This window comes from Ranitomeya imitator, chromosome 9, assembly GCF_032444005.1.
Source record: "Ranitomeya imitator isolate aRanImi1 chromosome 9, aRanImi1.pri, whole genome shotgun sequence".
In the NCBI taxonomy this organism is placed as follows: domain Eukaryota; kingdom Metazoa; phylum Chordata; class Amphibia; order Anura; family Dendrobatidae; genus Ranitomeya; species Ranitomeya imitator.
In genome coordinates, this window is record NC_091290.1 from 11,630,580 (window position 1) to 11,655,114 (window position 24,535).

General features: G+C 43.8%; 1 protein-coding gene across 2 annotated transcripts in view; it reads left to right on the forward strand.

Moving 5' to 3' along the window:
* ANO1 (anoctamin 1) overlaps positions 1-20,981 on the forward strand; it is a 97,758-nt gene extending 76,777 nt beyond the window's left edge. Inside the window, exons 14-25 of one of the 2 annotated variants that reach the window (XM_069740066.1) lie at positions 3,677-3,754; positions 5,959-6,033; positions 7,281-7,482; positions 7,762-7,873; positions 8,437-8,494; positions 8,713-8,813; positions 8,902-9,047; positions 9,799-9,951; positions 12,124-12,176; positions 15,954-16,138; positions 16,221-16,326; positions 17,890-20,981. In XM_069740066.1, the coding sequence (XP_069596167.1) occupies positions 3,677-3,754; positions 5,959-6,033; positions 7,281-7,482; positions 7,762-7,873; positions 8,437-8,494; positions 8,713-8,813; positions 8,902-9,047; positions 9,799-9,951; positions 12,124-12,176; positions 15,954-16,138; positions 16,221-16,326; positions 17,890-18,150 (1,530 nt within the window). In that variant the 3' untranslated portion in view covers positions 18,151-20,981. The remainder of the gene's footprint in view (positions 1-3,676; positions 3,755-5,958; positions 6,034-7,280; positions 7,483-7,761; positions 7,874-8,436; positions 8,495-8,712; positions 8,814-8,901; positions 9,048-9,798; positions 9,952-12,123; positions 12,177-15,953; positions 16,139-16,220; positions 16,327-17,889) is intronic. The other variant, XM_069740067.1, reaches the window with a different exon arrangement.
* Positions 20,982-24,535: the final 3,554 nt, after the last annotated feature.

The window sequence follows — 24,535 nt, forward strand, 5'->3', positions numbered from 1 at the left end:
TTCTGTCTCAAACGCCTTGGCTTGGTGAAAGTGCCGTTTTAGCTGCCCTGTTTGTGCTCTTTTGGAAGCTGCTTTTAACTGCTGCTCTCACAAGAATCTGTACACAAACAGGATTTAGAAACACTTTCACTGTCTGTGCTCGGGAAGGGGAGCAAAAAACCAACCTCAAATAGTATTTGTGTACAGATTAGAGATGAGCGAATATCTTCGGCTCCCTCTTTCTTTGGCAAGCTATAGCACTTACCGAATAAGCTGCTTTGGGAACCCGGCTACCTGGATACATGCAGCTGCGGCTCAAAATAGATTATCGGAGCGGTCCAGGAAGCCAGGTTCCCGATGCAGCTTATTCGGTAAGCGCTATAGCTTGCCGACTAAGGAGGGAGCCGAAGATATTTGCTCATCTCTAGAACAGATTACTAGAGCAGCAGATCAAAGCAGCTTTTAAACAAGCAGAAACTGCATTTTCAGCACTGTGGCCGACAGAAGAAAGGAAAATTAGGGAATGCAGTATACTGCAAAAATTCATAACTTTGAAAAGGCTGATGAGTAATTAAATTAAGAAGAAAAAAAAACCCTCTTTAATCCCATCCCTGATCTGTTACAAGTACATAGCATTTGCCAGCCCCAAGCTCATTTTCAGGTTCTCGGGGGAAAAAAATCTGATTACTCTGCACACATCAGTGTTTAACTTCCAAACACAAGTGCTAGATTTTGTGCATCGCGTGGGTAATTTTGCAAAGCTACAATACCAGATACGGCCTTTCTACAAGAGTGGCGTTGTTTCAATTTTTTTCACATTTGGGGAAACCGCACCATACCGATCCAAAGGTTGTGTCTGGTTTTGCAGCCTTAATCACGTTGCACCATGTAGTTTCTCAGGAGCAGTAGGGTAAATCTACTTTGCAAGATTTCAGCCAAGTAACTGGCTTCAGATTTGGTAGTCGATAAGGTGATGATTGTCCACTCCACAAATATCAATAAATAATGTAATTTGCAGTTATATGATGTTCGCTCTTTAGCTGTTTAGTCCTATGTCCTGAAACACAATCCTGCAGCGGTCACGATCGAGCTCTGTATGATGGTGTTTGCGCAGCGTCCGTCTTTATACAATGGTTGTCTCATTTTTAAAGCCAATTGAATCCACAAAAGGGGATCGGGTAACCTGTAAGTGAAGGAAATGGTCCTATTGTCCTCCGACGTCTACTATTTACCATGCTGTGTCACCGGTCTGCTCCATGTACTTCATATGTAGATTAGCAGCATGCTACTAACATTCACCCAAATGCTGAAAATCTGAGCAATTAATCAAAAATCTGAACAAATAATCAAGAATCTAGAACTATGTTGGGTACATTGTGGGCAAGTTCACATGCAGCAGATTTTTCCGTGACTGTCCCAAGTACCTGGGGCTTGAAGAAATCCATGCACCTGCTGCAGAAATAGCCGTATTCAGAGGAACGGAACGGATGAAAACTTGCAGAAATTTGTGCATTGATTCTGCCACTTGTAAAGTCATCTTTATGGCTAAATGTAGACACATTTCTCTATGTAGTGAAAGGTTTCTGTCTCCAGCTGCCTTACTACTATATCTATGTCCAACATGGAACGAGCACGTGCAACTGCCCCAACCATCACTGGCCTTTTTTTCCAGATGAGCCCTATCCCTAAATAAGTGGGGGGGTCCGACTGTTAGAAACCCCGTTATTCGCCAGTTTGATGGGTTTCTAGCCCTTTTAAAGGGATAGGACACTAAAGGAGTGAGAGATCACCAACGAGACCTGATGGATCCCATTGACTTACAATGGTGTCCATCTTCCCGTGTGGAATTTTGGTCAAAAAATAGTGCCGTGTGCTGCAATATTTCTCCTAGCAGTTATATGATCTGGCAGATGTGAGCAAAGGCTTAGCCATTTCCTTTGTTAGCATTTTAGTAGTAGCTGTACGTTCATAAGGGACTTAACTACAGTGGGTGCAATGGTTGCAGCTGCATCTGGGCCCTGGAGTCTACATGGGCCCAAAAGATCCTTTTGGCCCCATATAAGAAAACTGGAGATAGTTTGGGACCCTGTTGGAGATCTTGCATTGAGGTCCATGAGTGGAGATGAGCGAACCCGAACTTAAAGTCAGAGGTAATTTTCCAGATGCAAAGATCGGGTCACTATTGTTTTCAATGTGGTTCGGGTCAAGTTATGGTACCCGAATCAAACTTTAGACTAAAGATCGGGTACCAAAACTAGAACTTTCACGGGTCCGCTCATCGTTATCCATGAGCTCTCTGTTCTCCATGTTGGCTGGTCTTGTGTTTCTGCACACTTGCCAGTCACAATAAAGCTTTCTTTGACTAGAGTGGTCCTAACTGGTGGTCAAACATCTCATGAACTTCTGTAATTCCTCCAGTGTTGCATTGAGCTGGCTAGAAAATGTATGTCATCTCACAAGGAACATCGTTCTTAAATTGTGACCTCTGCAGACTTGACGAGAGGTGGGTGTCTAGACTAGATGATCAGGATCCATGGGGAGATGTTTCTCCTTGCGGAGAGTGACCTGTCAAGCATGCCGAGATAAGAAGACTTTAAAGCCGCAATGCTTCTCTGGGAAATATGCAAATTGTCTCTGCAGAGAGGAAGCATACTAGAACTCTAGTGCCACCTATAGGAAGTAGCAATCCTAAAAGTCAATGTCTACCCTTTAAAGGGAACCTGTCACCCCCAAAATCGAAGGTGAGCTAATCCCACAGCATCAAGGGCTTAGCTACAGCATTCTGGAATGCTGTAGATAAGCCTCCGATGTATCCTAAAAGATGAGAAAAAGAGGTTAGATTATACTCTTCCAGGGGCGGTCTCGGTACGATGGGTGTCGCGGTCTGGTCCGGGGCCTCCCATCTTCTTACGATGACGTCCTCTTCTTGTCTTCACGCTGCAGCACCCTGTTGAGGGCCAAGCAAAGTACTGCAGTGCGCAGGAGCTGGGAAAGGTCAGAGAGGCCCAGCGCCTGTGCACTGCTGTACTTTGCTCTGCCCTCAATAGGGAGATAAAGTACGCCTGCGCCGGAGCCGCAGCGTGAAGACAAGAAGAGGATGTCATCTGATGAAGATAGGAGGCGCCGGACCCCGACGCCCATCGAATCAGACCGGGACCGCCCTTGGGTGAGTATAATTTAACCTCTTTTTCTCATCTTTCAGGATACATCCGGGGCTTATCTACAGCATTCCGGAATGGTGTAGATAAGCCCCTGATGCCGGTGGGCTTAGCTCCCCTTCGATTTTGGGGGTGACGGGTTCACTTTAGGGAGCCTTGTCACATGACTTAGGTTAAAAGACAAAACCAGAATCTCAATTTGCAGACCTTGTGTGCTGACGAGGGGCAGCAGCCCGAAACAAAGTGTGAGATCTGGTGTTGCTGGATGAGAGGGGTCTGACCGGGATCTAAGGGGTGACTTTTAGGATTGCTACTTCCTATAGGTGGCACTAGAGTTCTAGTCCTCTTCCTTTAGACTAGATGACATAACCATACAGTCCAAAAATTAAAATTATACCTGGTGTGTATCGGGTTCCTGGCTTGGCCAGTGATATTTTGGGACAGTGCACACTTAATTGTATCTCCTTCAATGCTGCTGATTGATCAATGCTTTATAACGCTATCGCATGGTCCTTTTTGTTTCCTTCAAATGCCTTCAGAAGCATCAACCTGTTCCAGAGGACAACACAAACAAGTGGAGGCAGAGAGTTAAGACAGCCATGGCCGGGGTGAAATTGGTACATTTTACACCCAATTTCCCGGGTTACGAAATGATTATTGAGCAGACACCTTGGTTTATTGTGTTTCGCATACTGAGGGGATTATTGTGAGGGCAGGCGTTCTCCCAATGCCAGGCTGAGGCGGGGGCGAGCCTCGAGACCTGTGGCCCGTAACAGTTTTATGATCCCCTCGGGCTGCTTAGTTTTTCATTTTCACATCACCTGAGTGTCCACTTTCCCTTCTCATCCACCACCAGTCGATGCATGGCTCCCCCGTCACGATGTCTCGCTTTACATCCCATAAAATGTCTGCGTTTTGTGTGCATGCTGCACCATGTACGAGGGAATTGTTCTAGTGTTGTCTTGTCACATGCATTATAACCCCATTTTTATAACCCCATTATTACAGTTCATGGCTATAATACAATTCCATTGCTGAGGCTGGCCTATTGACATAACTGGGAACGTTGAGGTAGAACAGAGTCCCGATGCTCATTATCCAGAGGGATACAGCTGCTCTTCTCTTTATCCTCAAGGAAACGGTGAAAAACAAATATACTCCAGTGCGCTCATTTAACTTTTACGTTAAGCACCTAGGGCATAATTTGTATTGGGCTGATCGGATGATCTCCTGATCTGATCAACATTTTATTCCTTTTTTTATGATGGTAATTCAGATTTCCCAACATTTGTTTCCCTTTTTGCGGGACACTTTATAAATCCTGCCTCTGATCTACCCAGGAAGGCACCGAAAATATAACTGGGATGACCACGCCAGAATAAATTTGCCTAAAACGCCCCCACTTAGTGTCCCCTTCTTGTGGGACAAGCCCTGAAAGAATGTGATGGTTGCAGATTATGGGCACATATATAATATATATTGTAGACCTGGTCCTCCAGAAGGGAAAACTCATTGTAGCCACTCCGACTAACGAGAAGATCCATTTCTATTGACAATTCTAATATACCCTCTTTTTTTTTCCCCTCTCGGATAATTAAAACAATAAAAATATGACCAGGGAAACAAATTTCCATTTGCCAGAGCAAATAAGTTTAGTTAAGATTTATACTCCGCATGGTTCCACCTATATAAACCAGAAAATGACACACGGCTAGAATCAGAAATAAAATGTTACATTTATTAACTGCATATTAAAAACAATCAAAAGTATCAAGGGAAAAATACCCTGAAAGTACAGACTGTGGGAGTATCTCCATTTAATAATTAACCACTTGATCCATGTGCAACGCTGTGTGTACACACTTGTTACTGAGTTGGTGTGAGTCTGTGCACAAATATCATATCCAATCTGTATTAGATACACGGTAACGCAATATATAGCGAGCCGTATACATCATGAAATAAATGGTGCAGGGCCCAAAATATATATAACACTCCTCTATTTGTATTCTGTGTTAACAATGTTCCCAGCTATGTCAATGATGCACATCTTAAGAAATGATGGTTGGCTAGTCTTGGTCTTTTACTCCTTATTCGGGCTAGTCTTGGTCTTTTACTCCTTATTCGGGCTAGTCTTGGTCTTTTACTCCTTATTCGGGCTAGTCTTGGTCTTTTACTCCTTATTGGGGCTAGTCTTGGTCTTTTACTCCTTATGCGTGATGAGAGCACGTGCTCGGATAACGTGTTATCCAAGTATCTTGAGCGTTCTTGAATAATATGTTCAAGTCCCTGCAACTGCATGTTTCGCAGCTGTTGGGCAACCACAACACATGCAGGTATTGCCTAATAGCCAGAAAATATGCAGCCGTGGGTACTCGAACATATTATTCGAGCACACCTAAGATACTCGGATAACACCCGAGCATGCTCAAATAACACGTTATCAGAGCACATGTTCGCTCACCACTTCTCCTTCTCGTCTGGAGAGACCAAGTTCTTCAGAATCTGTCTTAAAGACCCTGTGACTTTCTTCAGCTTTTCCATATTTTTTTTTTTATCAATTGGTGGGGGGGAAAAAAAAAACATTTTGAGATTTTTTTTTTTTCCTGTTAGACAACACTGAGTTCCCTTGTACATCACTAAACAGATGTGATCTCCAGGCACTGACACCGGCGGTGTGCCTGCAGTTTCAGTGGCTCATCATCTCCCGTTTGTTCTCACGTTGACCTATCGTCTACCCTTTGCACTTCCTTTTCTGTGAAGCCGTAGTGATTCTGTATTTTTTTTTTTTCCTTTTGCTTTTTATTTCATTGCATTTTAGACTGAAAAAGAGAAGCTGACGTGGAGGGATCGAGTTCCTGCCTATGTTACCAACTTGGTTGGCATTGTTTTCATGGTAAGTCGTAGTATCGCAATGGTTCTTCTCCAAGCATGCTTGCCAACTTTGATGGCTGCCAATCTGGGAGGACTATATTTAAGATACTTTGAGGTTTTTCTCTTAGCAAAATTCATTATTTAGCCCAACCCCATAATGTGCATTTAGATGCTGAGAATCCCGATGTTACACACCTAAAACCTTCTGGAATCTGTTCTTTCCAGAAGGTGTCAGTTTGCATCTAGAAGATTTTTCCTACTCCTTTTGGGCGGTCTCACTTTCTTTTTTTTAAGGCAGACTCCGGGAAGTTTAAGGAGTGATGGCAAGTATGGTCCTCAAATAGTGCCAAGTGTTTACATAATGAGAATTGGTCGGTGTTTTTAAGGGGGCTGGCTCCTTACTTGCCACAGCTTTTGGATGCCATAGGGTTGCTGAGCCAGAGGACTCAATCCAGGGATAATTGTCCTACTTGGCATCTCTCCAGAAACATTGCGTTCCTTCCTCATACAAAAACTGCCATAACCTCCCAGAAATCAGCCCATCCAAAAGGTTTCTTGTAGAGATGAGCAAATGGATTGACGTGATACTTTTTCAGTGGCCACCAAATGTGAGCCTTGCAAATTTCCTCCTAGCTGCCGCCATCACCGGTTCATCTATTCATTAGTCGGCTTATTGTAACGTGTCACTTTGCAATGCTAATGTTGCACCAAGCCTAAAAATCAGAATACGAGCCGACGGAGGTTTGCATGGCTCCTTTTGGCACAAGGGTCCTACTAATCGATTTGATCATCTCCCATCTGTTGAGGATACTTTGTGCATGTAGATACGAAGGCTTTGTTTCGTGACATTTTAGAGGGTGATCTCGGGCCAAAGAGGGTATGTAGCTTGGGGGGTAAAAAAGGGATGGATTGGAGCATAGCCATTTTTGTGTGCTGTAATCACAGACCAACCTGATACATATTCATGAAAGTTGGCAAATTTAATCTATACTGAATACATGCAGACATTTTTGGCTAAACTCACTTCTGTTAGTTGTGGCAAGTCTTGTGCAGGATGTGTAATATAACTGGTCCAACACGTCGGGTATCACCGAAGCCGCGTTCCATACTTTGTATACTCTCTTGCCACCATTGTCTACACAGAACATGACCCTTTACCATGTTGGAAAAGATCTTCACTGATGGGCCAACCTGACCATGGTTTAGGGAGCAGAAATCTGAAAGATACTTGGTCCACAGCGCTAACACGTGCCTGGTTTTCTTCACCAGATTGGTTTAACGTTTGCGATCGTCTTTGGCGTCATTGTGTATCGAGTCTCCACGGCGGCTGCTTTAGCCATGAGTTCTAATCCTTCGGCCCGCGCTAATGTCAGGGTGACTGTGACTGCGACCGCCGTCATCATTAACCTGGTGGTGATTCTGATTCTGGATGAGGTGTATGGCTGCATAGCACGGTGGCTCACCCAGATAGGTAAGTTGGAGTACACGTTTACTGCTACCCTGCTGGGAATTGTAGTTTTACAGCCGCTGGAGTGGCTCAGATTGAAGACCTGCAGTATCTGACTATGCTCAGGTGTATGGTCGTAGAGATGCTCCTGAATGTAGATATCGGAGACTCTCAAATGCGCAATATCCAGATATGAAAGGCCCATGATCTTCTACACATCAGGGGGAATCAGACAGATTTAGAGTTCTTATTCCTTCAGCCAATTCACTTTTTTTTTTATTTATTTTGTTTGATTCTGGGCAGAGGTTCCAAAAACCGACAAGACTTTTGAAGAACGTTTGATATTCAAGGCTTTCCTCCTGAAGTTTGTCAATGCTTACACACCTATCTTTTACGTTGCTTTCTTCAAAGGTCGGTAAGTAAAATGTTAGTATAGCCAGAGCTGAAATTTTTCGCCTGCGCTATGTCTGGAATATTTCTCAATGTATACCTCCAAGGGCACAGCTCCGAGCTCAGTGGTGGACACACACAGAAGAGGGTCCTTGTGAATGAACAGTATAATGACCCTTTGCAGTCTAATAGCTCCTCACAATGCACCCCCTTATGTGTCTGTGACAGAAGCTGTTTGTTGCTTAGGAGGTCTATGTGCCCCCTTACCTCTTGGGCCCTTGTGCGGCTGCATAGGTTGCACCAATGTGGTGTCCTCCCCTGATCTCGCTCTAGATTACTCAGCAGTGCAATACTTCACTTCCCCTGCGGGGGAGCTGCAGTGAAAATGAACACTTGCTGTCAGATTTCTCCACCGATTATCACTGAAGGTTCCAAAAGGCGCTTTTGAGCAGCTGATAACCCTTTTGACAGCAATAACAACCCCTTATACATTTCGTGTAGCTGTATTTTATGTACATAGATCTCCATTTGTGCAAGAAAAGTAAAGACTGGAAGACTAACAAGCCATGCTTTTCTTCTTCGCGTTAGGTTTGTTGGACGTCCTGGGGACTACGTCTACATCTTTGGCTCCTTCAGAATGGAAGAGGTACGTATCCCCCTGAGAAATGAGGCATCAGCTGTTGGGATTGGGTATGCTCGAGAACTGGGGTGGAATGGGAATACATGGGCAGCTGGTCTAGACCAGCGGATTCAGCTTAAATGTGCGCTGCCAAGATGACACTGTGAACATAGAGGGTTGCATGAACGTCTATGTATTAATTTGCAAATTTTTGTTGTTTTTTTTTTTTTTTTTTTTTTATGTAGTGTGCCCCTGGTGGTTGTTTGATGGAACTGTGCATCCAGTTGAGCATCATCATGCTGGGAAAACAGCTGATCCAGAACAATCTCTTTGAGATAGGAATCCCGTGAGTTCTCCGTTACCGCTCATAACCCATATACGTGTAGCTGGCCCTTTAAATGGATGCACTGAATGTCCGATCCTGCTCTTTCTAGGAAGATGAAGAAGCTGATCAGATACTTAAAGTTGAGGAGAGAGACCTACTTGGGTCATGAGGAGCATCTGAAGAGGAAGCAACGTTACGAGTTAGATTATGACCTGGAACCTTTTGCTGGTCTCACTCCGGAGTATATGGAAATGAGTAAGTGACAGATTTATTGTCATCCAAAATATATTTTATAGGTGCAGTATAGAGTGAGAAAAAAACATGGCTGCTATCTTCCAAAAAAACAGCACCTCACCTGTCCACAGGTTGTGTCCGGTATTGTAGCTGAGTTTCATGTGAAGTGAATAAAGGTGAGCTGCTGATTCACTGGGGGCCCGCGGCGCGTCCTGAGAGCCCGCGGCGCGTCCTGAGAGCCCGCGGCGCGTCCTGAGAGCCCGCAGCGCATCCTGAGAGCCCGCGGCTGTAACCTTTATCTCTAGTTTTACCATAAAGCAACTTAGAAGCTGGTTCTGGAGAAGAGAGATAAGTTAAAGACCATCAGGATGGATCTGCTGGTAACTCATTCTGCAGCCTTTATACATAGGCTGTCAAGCAAAACGCTCCAATATTTTTAATTAAACTCCATTCTAAAAAATATTTCATCCAAAAAACGCATGAAAGAAAAAAAAAAAAGTCCCAAATATGTCCAGGTGATCCTTTAATCTAATTTTGGTATAATAGGTAGATGGGAAGTGTCTACAGATATTACAGATATGATATATCTCCTCCATTCGTGCAATGCAAAGGTTTTAAAACTGGAAGAAAACTTTTGCCATCTTCCTCGCGACTTGATGCCACTTTGGCGCCTGCATTACTATTTGTCGTTCACCCTCTGATCTCCATTATTTTAGTTCTCCAATCCGACCAGTTCATATTTACCTAAATCTCCGTCTTTGTCCCTCTCTAGTTATCCAGTTCGGATTCGTCACCTTGTTCGTTGCCTCGTTCCCCCTGGCTCCTCTATTTGCTTTGCTGAACAACATCATTGAAATTAGACTGGACGCCAAGAAATTCATCACCGAGCTGAGAAGACCGGTAGCTGTCAGAGGAAAAGATATCGGTATGTCGTAGGTTAACGATACAGGTACTGTCCAGTGCCCATTACTGTGTACAGGTGTGATCATGCGGCACCAGTAGTAGACCTGGCTCCAATACATACATACTGTGCAGCTATTTTCAACCCCAGAATTTTATTTTTATTTTTTTTAGAAAAAAATTACCAAATAGTACAAACTGCCTGGAAAAAACTCAAGACAGAGAATTTAGCATTGGTGGAGAAAGATAGAACTTGCTGGACCTAAGTTTATTTTTTTTTCAACCTATGTAACTCTGTAATGTGTAAGTAAATCAAGCCCCAGAAAATGATTAGAGGGCAGATCGGCAGATCTTTGTTGTAGACAACGGTCTCAAATTTTACAGGATTTTCCAGAGTTTTGGGAAACTATTCCAGGAAAATTTGGCTTGTCACAGATAATAAGCTAAACCCTGGCAAAAAGAGGGGGAGCTTCATCTCCAATTTTTGGAATTCTCAAGTTCAGGAATAAAATATTTCATATCTAGGTCCGGGAAATAGTGACAAGTGCTGTATCTGTGTCGCACACAGAGAGGCGTGTAGATGTGCCCCCTGCTATAGCCGCAGTACACAGAGAGGGGTATAGTGCCCCCTGCTAGAGCTGCAGTTTACAGGGGTATAGTGCCCCCTTATAGAGCCCTAGTACACACAAATGGGTATAGTGCCCCCTGCTAAGGCCGCAGTGCTCTGTGCAGACATCTGCTTGGATGTCTGTTCTGAAGGATCGCTACTTCCAATAGGTGGCACTATAGAGTTTAAGTTCTCTTTTTCTCAGAAGAGGCAATTTGCATATTATATTTCCCAGAGGAGCATTGTACGGCGAATAAGCCTCCTTACCTTGACAAGCCAGAGATGGTATGTCACTCTCCATAAGGAGAAACGATACCCCTTAGACCCCAGTCCAGAGCCTCTCACCTAGCCAAATCAGTTCTCATGCTTCGCACTGACGAGGGCCAACAGCCCGAAACACCGTGTCTGCGAATTGAGATACTGATTTGGCTTTAATCCTAAGTCATATTGCACGACTTGTTAAAGAGTTGATTGTGACTTGTAGGATCGCTACTTCCAACAGGTGGAACAGAGTTTAAGTCCTCTTTTTCTCAGAAGAGGCAATTTGCATGTTCTGAAGGTATAAACCAGGGGTCCCCAACTCCAGTCCTCGAGGCCCACCAACATGTCATGTTTTCAGGATTTCCTTAGTCTTGCCCAGGTAATAATTGCATCACCTGTGCAATGCAAAGGAAATCCTGAAAACATGACCTGTTGGTGGGCCTTGAGGACTGGAGTTGGGGACCCCTGGTATAAACCACACAGACGCGTAGTTTGATTAGGGTCCTTTATTACCCCTCACTTTGTATCTAAAGATCCTGGTAAGGGCTGAGTGGTTTTGTCGGCCCCCCTGGGTACATGTCCTACAAGACCCCTCCGTCAGCTATGCCCCTAAAGAAGGCAAAATCCAGCTGGAGATCGGAAGGAGAGATTTACAGGAGACTGTCCTCCATCACTGTTGGTCCTCAGACATGAAGTAAACTACATGCAGCACTTTATTAATAGCCACGGGGGCAAGTTATGTAACGTGTAACCTTACCAGACTGGATCTCTTTCTGGAAGTTCAGCTTTGGTTCTCCAGAATCTGTAGCTGCTTCTATTAACTCCAGACCCTGATGCTACGTGGTGTCTGGTAATAAATCCAGAGGCGTCGGGATTGGGAGAACGTTGCTAATTAGTAATTGCTAAGCTCAAGAATTACACAAATTCTACCTGGCTTACAAGTCCTTTCCCAAAGTTATTTCTAAGCAAGTGAGGAATTTGAGACTGGACCTGTTCAAAGTTTTTTATTTTCTCTGGAGAAAGAAGTGACTACAAATGAATTTTTTTTTTTCTTGCAACATTTACACTTTTTTTTTTTTTTTTTTTAACCTTGAAAACCCCTGCAGTCACCACTAGAGGGAGCTCAGTATTATACTGTATATTGCCTTCCAGTATACTGTAAACTCTGGAGTGCCCCCTAGTGGTGAAAGCAGGAGCCAATATTGGAGCTGTGTATCAGAAGAACTTGATGCAAAATTAATCTGTACGTTATAAATCATAAACATGAATGAGGCTCCTAGGAAATGTCCTGATGTAGCTGTGATTTAATTTACCGCTTTCTATTTGCAGGTATTTGGTATAATATTCTGCGAGGAATCGGGAAGCTTGCAGTGATCATAAACGTAAGTGACGTCACATTCATCCATATGGGGGATTTGTCACACAAAGGTAGAAGAAGAATTGTAGTGTATTAGTTCTATAGAGCTACAAAGAAAACTTGAAGACTTATGGAGCGGTAGGTAGAATAGGCTGCTACATAGCATGCACATCCGACACTGATATGAACGCGGCCTAAAAGGAGCCACTGCTCGGCGGGTATTACAGCAGGATTATATTCCGACTCTGAAACAGGTGGGATTGGACCATCAGCTTCTCGTGTAATGTGTAATCAGCCCGTATTAGGCCATTCAGTGGTGTTTCCAATCAGAAATAGTAATCCAGGGGTTCCTACATGCAGCGCCTCGGCTTACGGTCTCCTCTTTCTCTAGACGTTAATAAATATCCCAACATCGCTTTCATGTGCTCCCATATAACAGATACGTTTTCATAGCCAAGACACCATCTGTGCTGTTACATTCTTCCCCCTGATATACTGCTTTTCGTACTGTCCTCTGACTCACACATACAGAGGGGCAGGGGCATACATAGAAATCATGGGATCACATGGCACAAGTTTTAATTGCACCCCCCCTCCCCAACATAAACACAGAATTACGATTTGGCAGGGTCACAGAAGAGCAGGTCTCCAAACCTTGCAGACCTTACACAGTGATTTTCCTGCTACTGAAGCCCCTAGATTCACTTTCACAGCACCCATAAAGTATGACGCTAACAGAGGTGCCCCACAAATACTGATACTTCCACAGTGACTTCCTCCACACACGGTATGATGACCCTACTGTGCTCAACCTTAACTCTCCCAGAAAAGTATGGTGACCCCCCCCCAAGGGTGTATAATCCTCCCCAACTGTGACCCCCATGCAGTATAATGGCTCCCATCTCTCTTCACACTGTATAATGCCCTGCACTAGCCCTCCATACCATATAATGACCCCCACTAGCCCTCCACACAGTATGATGGACCCCAAACAAACATTCCTACTTTATAATTGCGTGCCTACAGTATAATGGCCCCCACATAGTCCTGCAAATATTATAATGGTCCCCACATACCTCTCCAAATATTATAATAGCCCCGTGTAGCCCTCCATATATTATAATTCTCTCCTTATAGTCCTCCGTATACTATAGTATAGTATAATGCACTTCATAGTCCTTCATACAGTGTAATGCACTCCCTATGGTCCTCCATATAGTATAATGCACTCCCCATAGTCCTCCATACAGTATAATGCACTCCCCATAGTCCTCCATACAGTATAATGCACTCCCATAGTCCTCCGTACAGTGTAATACACTCCCTATAGTCCTCCATACAGTTTAATGCACTCCCAATAGTCCTCCATACAGTGTAATGCACTCCCTATAGTCCTCCATACAGTATAATGCACTCCCTATAGTCCTCATACAGTATAATGCACTCCCTATAGTCCTCATACAATATAATGCACTCCTCATAGTCCTCCATACAGTGTAATGCACTCCCTATAGTCCTCCATACAGTTTAATGCACTCCCAATAGTCCTCATACAGTATAATACACTCCTCATAGTCCTCCATACAGTATAATGCACTCCCCATAGTCCTCCATACAGTATAATGCACTCCCAATAGTCCTCATACAGTATAATACACTCCCCATAGTCCTCCATACAGTGTAATGCACTCCCCATAGTCCTCCATACAGTGTAATGCACTCCCCATAGTCCTCCATACAGTGTAATGCACTCCCCATAGTCCTCCATACAGTGTAATGCACTCCCCATAGTCCTCCATACAGTGTAATGCACTCCCCATAGTCCTCCATACAGTGTAATGCACTCCCCATAGTCCTCCATACAGTGTAATGCACTCCCTATAGTCCTCATACAGTATAATGCACTCCTCATAGTCCTCCATACAGTATAATGCACTCCCTATAGTCCTCATACAGTATAATGCACTCCCTATAGTCCTCCATAGAGTATAATGCACTTCCCATAGTCCTCATACAGTATAATGCACTCCTCATAGTCCTCCATACAGTGTAATGCACTCCCCATAGTCCTCCATACAGTGTAATGCACTCCCTATAGTCCTCCATACAGTATAATGCACTCCCTATAGTCCTCATACAGTATAATGCACTCCCCATAGTCCTCATACAGTATAATGCACTCCTCATAATCCTCCATACAGTATAATGCACTCCCTATACTCCTCCATACAGTATAATGCACTCCCCATAGTCCTCATACAGTATAATGCACTCCCTATAGTCCTCATACAGTATAATGCACTCCCTATAGTCCTCCATACAGTATAATGCACTCCCTATAGTCCTCCATACAGTATAATGCACTCCCTATAGTCCTCCATACAGTATAATGCACTCCCCATAGTCCTCCATACAGTATAATGGACTCCCTATAATCCTCCATACAGTATAATGCACTCCCTATAGTCCTCCATACAGTATAATGCACTCCCCATAGTCCTCCATACAGTATAATGCACTCCCTATAGTCCTCCATACAGTATAATGCACTCCCTATAGTCCTCCATACAGTATAATGCACTCCCTATAGTCCTCCATATAGTATAATGCACTCCCTATAGTCCTCTATACAGTATAATGCATTCCATACAATATAATGCACTCCCCATAGTCCTCCATACAGTATAATGCACTCCCTATAGTCCTCCATACAGTATAATGCACTCCCTATAGTCCTCCATACAGTATAATGCACTCCCTATAGTCCTCCATACAGTATAATGCACTCCATACAGTATAATGCACTCCCTGTAGTCCTCCATACAGTATAATGCACTCCCTATAGTCCTCCATACAGTATAATGCACTCCATACAGTATAATGCACTCCCTATAGTCCTCCATACAGTATAATGCACTCCATACAGTATAATGCACTCCCTATAGTCCTCATACAGTATAATGCACTCCCTATAGTCCTCCATACAGTATAATGCACTCCATACAGTATAATGCACTCCCTATAGTCCTCATACAGTATAATGCACTCCCTATAGTCCTCCATACAGTATAATGCACTCCCCATAGTCCTCATACAGTATTATGGCCACCACAATGTACTCGCTGATTAAACAAAAAAATACAATACACTCCTCGGTCCCCCGCTGCTCTGGTCTCTGCAGCGAGCGATCTGAAGCGCCCACACATCTTAGAGCCTTGGGCACAATGTAGTGATGTCAACGCGCCAGCTGCGCTGAGACGTCAGACGCTGAGGAAGAATGATTAAGGAGGGAGCATCAGCGGACGATCCTCTCTCATGATTGCTTTTAACGGTATCTATGAAATAGAATAACCTTTGCTGTTTCAGAAGTTTAACTTCTTCATTTTACCTACAACTGCACCAATATATTGTAATTTGTCTGATAACTGGTTAGTATCACTTTCTCTGGCTCCCAGTTTCCTACAAAAAAAAGAAAAACAAATCCCTTGACATATGCTGATGGCTGCGGCTTAGACCTTCAGCGATCACCCATGGTCTGTAGGGAAACTTGGCTGCTAGTGTTTAATCTCCCTGCAGTGCCACCACATGGGCAGATAAAGAATTACACAGTACAATGTGTGTAAATAGGAGGTGTGCGGAGTCCAGTATTTTACAGATGACTTATGCTAAATTTTGGATTGGGACTTAGGAGAAAAATCTGTCTATTTTTAAAACGTTTCCAACATTTTAGAAGCCAAATGTGTGCAAAACAATTAATAATTTTCCATTTGATTAATGCATCTCATTTGTCATTACCACTCAGGCCTTTGTGATCTCATTCACCTCTGACTTCATTCCACGCCTCGTGTACCTATATATGTACAGTCCTGATGGCACCATGCATGGCTTTCTCAACAACACCCTTGCCTACTTTAATGTCAGTGACTTTAAACCTGGTACCGGGCCAAACATTGATCAGGACGTAGGATACCCAGTGGAGATCTGCAGGTAGCCGTTCTGTGTCCCCTCTGCCGTCCCTGTGCACTTCCTGCAGATGCAACTTACTGAATGGAAATGTTTTCTTATCCAGATACAAAGATTACAGGGAAGCGCCGTGGTCCGAGAATAAATATGATATCACAAAGGAGTTCTGGGCTGTTCTGGCTGCAAGATTGGCTTTTGTCATAGTTTTTCAGGTACGTTTGTGTTGTAGTTGGCCTTACTGCCTGTATAAAATAGACGGAGATCGGATCTCAATCCTCGGACTGGCCGCAGCTCTCCCAACCCTAATGTGGCAGCTGCATAGGAATATATGAAGTCGGGAGAGCCACCAGCCAGTCCGTGCATTGCGGTCTGATTTATACGTCCCTTAGAAATTGACTTCCTGGTATAATCCTATTAAATATGGTGTTTTACAAAGGCACGGGTATACATATAGGGGGTGCAGAGGTAGCAATTTCATCCAAGTCCTGAATTTCGCATTGATGCTCAGGAGATTTAAATTTTTAGTGCAATACATTTGTGGAATAAAACATTAGTAATTGGTTTTAATTTAAAATATTTTTTTTTCTACCACTTATTTTTCTGCAGCATGCATGAATTACAGTACACAAGGGGAGAAGCCAGCGCTGCTTGTGGTCAGAATGCAATATGAAAAGTGCACATGCACATATTAATTTCTAACTGTATATCAAAATGAGACATTTAGCAAACAATTGATCAATTCTTTGAGCCACCCCGCCACTTCACGGCATTCTCTTGGGGCAGTCCTACTCTACGATTTTTATATTCGCTGTGCCATTACAGCCTCCTTAATATGTTAGGAGAAAGACCACGTTAATCCCACTTTCCATTTTTTTTTTTTTTTGGAGGGGGGAGTATATTCGCTGTGCCTGTAGTTTCTCTGAATCACTCCCATGGCGCCAGAAAGGGTATGCGAGTGATTCAGAAAAGCTACAGGTACGGTTTGCATTCAATATGGTCCTGCTTTTAATACATTTAGGAGGCCGTAATGGCACAGCGAATATACCCCCCAAAAAACGTAGAGTGGGATTAATGTGGTCTTTCTCCCAACATATTAAGGAGGCCGTAATGGCACAGCGAATATAAAAATAGTAGAGTAGGACTGCCCCAAGAGAATGCCGTGAAGTGGCGGGGTGGCTCAAAGAATATATCAAAATGAGACATTTAGCAAACAATTGATCAATAGTTAGAAATTAATATGTGCATGTGCACTTTTCATATTGCGTTCTGACCACAAGCAGCGCTGGCTTCTCCCCTTTCGTTCATGAATTACAGTACACTGAAAGCTGCTTGGTGTCGTTCAGTCTCAGTCCTGACAGTCAGCTCAGTCTAAAGCCCCCTCTCCTAAACTTGCATCTAGCTTCAAATCCAATACATCCAAACAGGTTTGTGTTTAGATGCACTGGCGGACACAGACTGAAAAGGCCACATGTGCTAGAACGTTACATGGGCACTTTTCAAGTCCAAAGCTTATCATGATGCATAATTCCACCTGCTTTGCAGGTCGAAATAGGTCCCCTAACCTCTTTGACTGCACAGGTTGACCCAATGATATGTCTGACCCTGCTTAGATGCACATCCAGGAGAGTCTGCAAACTGAGTCGGGTACCGCAGCTCTGCTCCCATTCACTTCCATGTAAGCTGAACTGCAGTACCTAAATGTTTCACCAATTTTGGATTTCGTGACCAGACCTGCACTTTCATTCCTCGTCTCACTTACTCCCCTTCTGTTGCAGAACTTGGTCATGTTCATGAGTGATTTCGTAGACTGGATCATCCCAGACATTCCCAAAGACATCAGCGAACAGATCCACCGAGAGAAAGTCTTAATGGTTGAAGTGTTCTTGAAGGAAGAGCAGGGAAAATTACAAATGCTGGAAACTTGGAAAGACCATGATAAGAAAAGAGGTGAAAACTGCAACAACCAAAGCCCCAGACTTTCCCGCAGCAACACTGGGAGCACAAGGTCTGCGTACTCGCACCGCATAGATGTGTAGGGCAAGTCACCCGGAGGACTCGTTGTTTGGGCAATTCATTCCACTGATAGAAAGGTCATCCAAGATTTCACTCTTGAGAGTTTGGCCAGCTGTTTATGCAGCCTATCTTGGCTCCCACCTTGTGTGGCCAGAGGACCATGCTCTTGGGGACGAGCAGTACGGCAGGGAATTTGTTGACCAGCTCGATGGCTTCAGTGTCACCGACTCCTGGCATCAAAATGTTACAGTAACAGAATGTATTTCCTCTGTCTTGGGTATATTGTGCCTTCTGCTGGGTCACTCATGGAACATTTCAGCTTTTCTAGTGAGTCTTGCAGATTTTTTTTTTTTTTTTTTAAGCAGTAGCATATCAATAAGTTGTCCATCTGTCTTTAATTTTATGTAAGGCTTGGACGGGACAAGGCCGCAACTTCATGGATCTATACGGACAGCTCGCTGCTGACATTCCTCCCGAGCAAACTGTGCAATCTGCCCTTTAAAAAAAAAGATAATAATATACCAGACTCTTGGAGTTCTCCTCAAATAGCCAAACGTGACCTTGGTGAGATCCTCCAGCTTGAGAGTTATGCTGCATCGGTTCTACGGACACGGAAAAGCGTTTTCTTAACTTTGTCGGACTGGAGTGTATCCTTCAGCGCTGCAGAGAAGATATTTTTTTAGAGCCTACCTATGCAATGTAAAGACACCTTCTTTTTTTTTTTTTTCTCTTTATATGAAACTTTTATAATCTATTTATTGATGCAAAGTTTATTGTCAAACTGATCGATTCCTGTTTGTGAATTTAGCATTTTATAGCTACATGACTAATACCCCTCGGTGTAACCTATGACGTGCTATGGATTGTGGGGCGCCCCTCGGGCTTCCTGGTAGCTCCTGAGGTTTACTTCTATTGAATGTTGGTAACACTAAAAATTCTAATTTTTTTTTTTTCCCCAAGTATTTCTTAGGTCATCCTTATTATAACACATGTGATCTAGGTACATCATGATGAAGGTCCGGATAGGATAGACAATAAATGTTTGACCAATGGTGGCCAGTCTTGACAACGGGAGGGCCAAAGTACTCTGTGTAAATGGTGAGGTGGTGCACATGTGCGACCATAACGCTAGGCAACGGTGGTCACGAATGATGCTCCCTATGGCTCCATTTGCACAGGGGATCGTTCTCATGATAATTGGGAATCCTATTGGTAAGATCGCCATCAATCATATATTTATCACCTATCCTGAGATTCTGTGGGACAACACAAGGAAGAACTTTGGTGTTGATTGTGTCAACCTAACAAGTCTGCTCAAGGAGTTCCCAAACCAGACCACGACCTCAAGTCACCACTTTCCCAATTGGTGGATTCCAACTCTTTCAAAACTTGAGCTGATGGCACGTGGGATGGAATAGTTTTACACCAGCTGTAAAGGACCACCACTGGTCTTAAGTTTCGGTCCCATCCACGCAGTGACTGCTCCCCATGCCAGGTACAGGTCCTATGTGTCGTCCAAGACTGAAACATGCCCCGAAGTACACCCTAGTAGTAACTGCAATGGGTCCACCCCTGGAACGTCATACAAGGGTGGGCGGATGGATACTAAAGCCTGACAGTATAGCGGGCTACACAGGACCTTACCATGCGTTACACATTGCTTGGCTATTGAAGAGCATGCGGTCGACATGCCAAGGTCTGGACCGCCTTGGAAGGGGTCTTGTTGGTCAATGGCAGCAAACAGCGTTCATCATCATCATTGTTCTTCTCATCGGTTTTTGTCTGTCTATCAACCTGTTATGATTCTAGGAGGGATGGATATGTGAAATTATAATACTGTAATGCAGAATAAATTATTATATTAATGATAAAATAATAAAATGTATTACATTCATTTAATATTGATTTATACATGACTGTTCCCGAGCCAGAGTGTCCACGAAGTCACCAGTACTTCCGAGGAATGTCCAGTCTCGTTCCTGGTCCTTAAAATGTCCAAGGATATGAAATCATGGCTGTTTTCCTCCAGAAACGTCGCCTCCCTTGTTCACAGGTTGTGTGGAGTACTGCAGCTCATTGCATTAAAGTGATTGGCTATGGGCTACATTATCAGATACAACCCATAAACTGTTGTGGCATTGCTTTTGGAAAAAAAAGCAGCCATATTTCACTAATCTTGATAATCCTGGTCTTTGAGAAAGAGGTATGTACGATCTGACTGTCCCATATTGTCCCATAAACAATACATGATTGGTGGGAGTCCGACTGTAGAGACCCTTGTTGACCCCGATGTGACCACCACTCCTAAGGATAGTGCATAGAGTGGTGGTCGCACATGCTCATTACTGCTACATTCACAAAAAGGATTTTGTGACTTCCGTTCTTGTGATTGGTGGGGGTCCTAGTGGTCGGCCCCCAGTGATCCTATAATTATCACCTATGCTGTTATGTTTATGGGGTGACCCCTTTTAATGCCTTAAGAAATGGTGGATCACTAGAGCCAGCAGAACAATCCCACCACTCTGAGGTTATGATCTTGGGACGCGCTTCGTAGTCTTCATCTTTAAGAACTATCCCTTGGTGCTCTCACCACCGTCTAGTGTCTTCCGTATAAATGACATTCCACATCCTGGCATCTTTGTGTAACCGCAGTCCACCGGACTGGCAGACGGATTAGCATGAATGTGCACGGTAACCAACCATCCGCAAAAAGCAAGGTGGCGCGTTAAGTCATTAGTCGAGTTTCTTAAATGTTTTATGTTGTTTTTTTGTTTTGTTTTTTAAAGAAAAGTTGTACATCTCTTTATAAATCTATTCTAGTAAATGATTTAAAGCCTGTTAATAATAAAGTAAATATTCAATTCTACAAGAAGACGTGCTTTCCTTTTATTCCTGATGAGAATGACCCGAGAAGGAAGAAACCATATGGGCAATGGGCTCTAACGTGTCCCTGGGTCGCTTCAGCATTGTGTCCTGTAAGACAAGGGTATACACACAACATAGTAATCATCGTGCCCATGAGTAGGGTCATGTCCTAGAGAAAAGAGTGGACAATTGCAGCTAGTGCTGGACACTTCTGACCTAGGTTATGGTGCATACTTGTTAGCTCTGACCCATGGCCACCTGCCCACACTCTCTTACAGGCCACACACCTTTCCTGACACCAGAAAGGGCAATTTGGCTCCAGGGCTTCGTCTGATGACAGCGTCTTGATGTTTGCCACAAGAAACATTCATAAACAGCTGGAACAGAGATTTGCCAACTTTTCTGGGAGGTCTGGCAGACAGTCCAGGATCCTCCCGAAAATGCCAGGAAAGTGGGAAAGTATGTTCCTGTGGCTTGCACCAACAACATCTCTATTCTATGTACATCCTTAAAATCAGCGATAACATTGGACTTCCGAGGGAAGCGATCGCTTTCGCTTTCGGCCTTCAACTGGCCATTTACAAACATGGTGAACACATCTTCATTATTCAATGTGCCTCCAAATAATGACAGCTGGAATCTGATACCTCGAGAGTACACCGGGATTGGGAGGCCTCATGGGAAAGAATAAAAGGGCTTCCTTATGATGCTGGGTAAACTATCCACCTTTGAACTACCTGTTCACATGTCCAGTCTTTTGGGTTTTCTTCATCTGTTGGCTATTATGGCTCCATTCACATGTCTATTCTTTTAAGTTCGCTTCCTTTGTTTGTCTCTAGGGCTCTAAGTCCATTCTCACGGACTGTGATCATATGTCTGTTCTCTTGTGCTCCCTTCACTTGCACTTTCTCTTGTGCTCACTTCACTTGCACTTTCTCTTGTGCTCACTTCACTTGTCTGTTCTCTTGGACTCTGTTCACATGTCTGCTCTTTTCACAGGTCTGATATCTAGGGATCCATTCACATGTTCATTCCCTGGGAGTCTGATAATATGGCCGTTCTCTTGGGCTCACTTCACTTGTCTGTTCTCTTGGGCTCGCTTCACTTGTCCATTCTCTTGGGCTCGCCTTACATGTCTGTTCTCTTGAGCTTGTTTCACTTGTCTGTTCTCTTGGGCTCTCCTTACTTGTCTGTTCTCTTGGGCTCGCCTTACATGTCTGTTCTCTTGAGCTCGTTTCTCTTGTCTGTTCTCTTGGGCTCTGTTCACATGTCCGATATCTAGGGCTTCATTCACTTGTTCATTCTCTGGGAATCTGATCATATGGCCATCCTCTTGGGCTCGCTTCACTTGTCTGTCCTCTTGTGCGCGCTTCATTTGTCTGTCTGTCCTCTTGGGCTCGCTTCACTTGACCGTCCGTCCTCTTGGGCTCACGTCACTTGTCCGTTCTCTGGGTCTCGCTTCACTTGTCCGTACTCTGGGGCTCGCTTCACTTGTCTGTCCTCTTGGGCTCGTTTCATTTGTCCATCCTCTTGGGCTCGCTTCACTTGACCGTCCGTCCTCTTGGGCACGCTTCACTTGTCCATCCTCTTGGCCTCGCTTCATTTGTCCGTCCGTCCTCTTGGGCTCGCTTCACTTGACCGTCCGTCCTCCTGGGCTTGCGTCACTTGTCCGTCAGTCCTCTTGGGCTCGCTTCACTTGTCCATTCTCTGGGGCTCGCTTCACTTGTCCGTTCTCTGGGGCTCGCTTCACTTGTCTGTTCTCTGGGGCTCGCTTCACTTGTCCATACAGATATTCTGTTTCATTTTAAGTAATCTCATGCATCAGTCATGCAAACAGAAGCAGATGAGCCTTGGTTAATACCCAACACATTTTGTTGATAGGACCTTTTTGAAAATACATTTCTCCTTCCGTTGAAATGGCAGACAATCTGCAGCAAGGCCCAGTGGCTCGATAGCAACTACATTATTTGTCTGTCCCTATGGTACATAAAACCTTGTAAGATTCTAAAATATTGAATTCCCCTGCATGTTTTTTTGGTCTACGTCATATCCGAGAATAAGACAGGCATAGACTCGTCTGATTGTGACCCTGGAAGGTTTTTTTTTACCAGGATCAAAATACTTCAGTCTTGGCCCTGAGTAACTTACTTATCACACTACGGTGCTGCACAACATGAAGGGATATTGTAATTTTATGGTGTTCTCCAGATTCCAGTGATGCACATTACGCCCAAGGATGCCTGTTGCCGTGTCCTGGATTGTACAATAGTTTATAGTACGAGATCAAGTGATGCAAACAAATTCTTGGCACAGTGGACAGTCGCATTAATGTCTTGATGGTTACAGACCCTCCATGATAGGAAACAGGTCTACCATTAACTTAAGAAAAGCTTTGCATGGAAATCTCACATGTATGAGCTTCCTGAGACTAACTGGGTGTTACATGAAGCAGTCTCTGCATAAGGTGGCAATTCCTCCAGCACAAATATCCATTGGTCTTATAGTATGTGCACACTGCGTCACTTAGACGTCAGCAGACGTCAACTTTTCCCAGGCAAAGCTGTATATACAAAGAGAAACTGGACACACAATACAGGAATAACCATGTTCCTACTAAACTGAAGGGTCATACCATTTGTATGAAGGGTGCTGTGGAAGAAGTCACAGTGGGGGTATTGTACTATGTTTCGGGGGGACACTATTCTTGGCATTATAATTTATGGGGGCAATGAAATGGCAATTTAGGGGCCTCGATAGGAGGAAATTTACTTTGTAAGAGCTGAAATGCTGTGAAATATGCTCTTCTTTGACCCCACCAACTTTTTTTTTTTTGGGGGGGGGGGGGGGAAATAGGACATCTTCTATAGGGTCCCATGATTAGAGCTATGCTCATACATGAAAGCTAAGGAGGAAAACAGCATCCTGAATGCACAGAGCTCCCATACAGCCCATATTACTGGGAGAGACACACACAGACCTTACATCCAGCCTATATTACTGGGAAAGACTCACATACCTCACATCCAGCTTATACAGGTCCTTCTCAAAAAATTAGCATATAGTGTTAAATTTCATTATTTACCATAATGATTACAATTAAACTTTCATATATTATAGATTCATTATCCACCAACTGAAATTTGTCAGGTCTTTTATTGTTTCAATACTGATGATTTTGGCATACAACTCCTGATAACCCAAAAAACCTGTCTCAATAAATTAGCATATTTCACCCATCCAATCAAATAAAAGTGTTTTTTAATAACAAACAAAAAAACCAACAAATAATAATGTTCAGTTATGCACTCAATACTTGGTCGGGAATCCTTTGGCAGAAATGACTGCTTCAATGCGGCGTGGCATGGAGGCAATCAGCCTGTGACACTGCTGAGATGTTATGGAGGCCCAGGATGCTTCAATAGCGGCCTTAAGCTCATCCAGAGTGTTGGGTCTTGCGTCTCTCAACTTTCTCTTCACAATATCCCACAGATTCTCTATGGGGTTCAGGTCAGGAGAGTTGGCAGGCCAATTGAGCACAGTAAT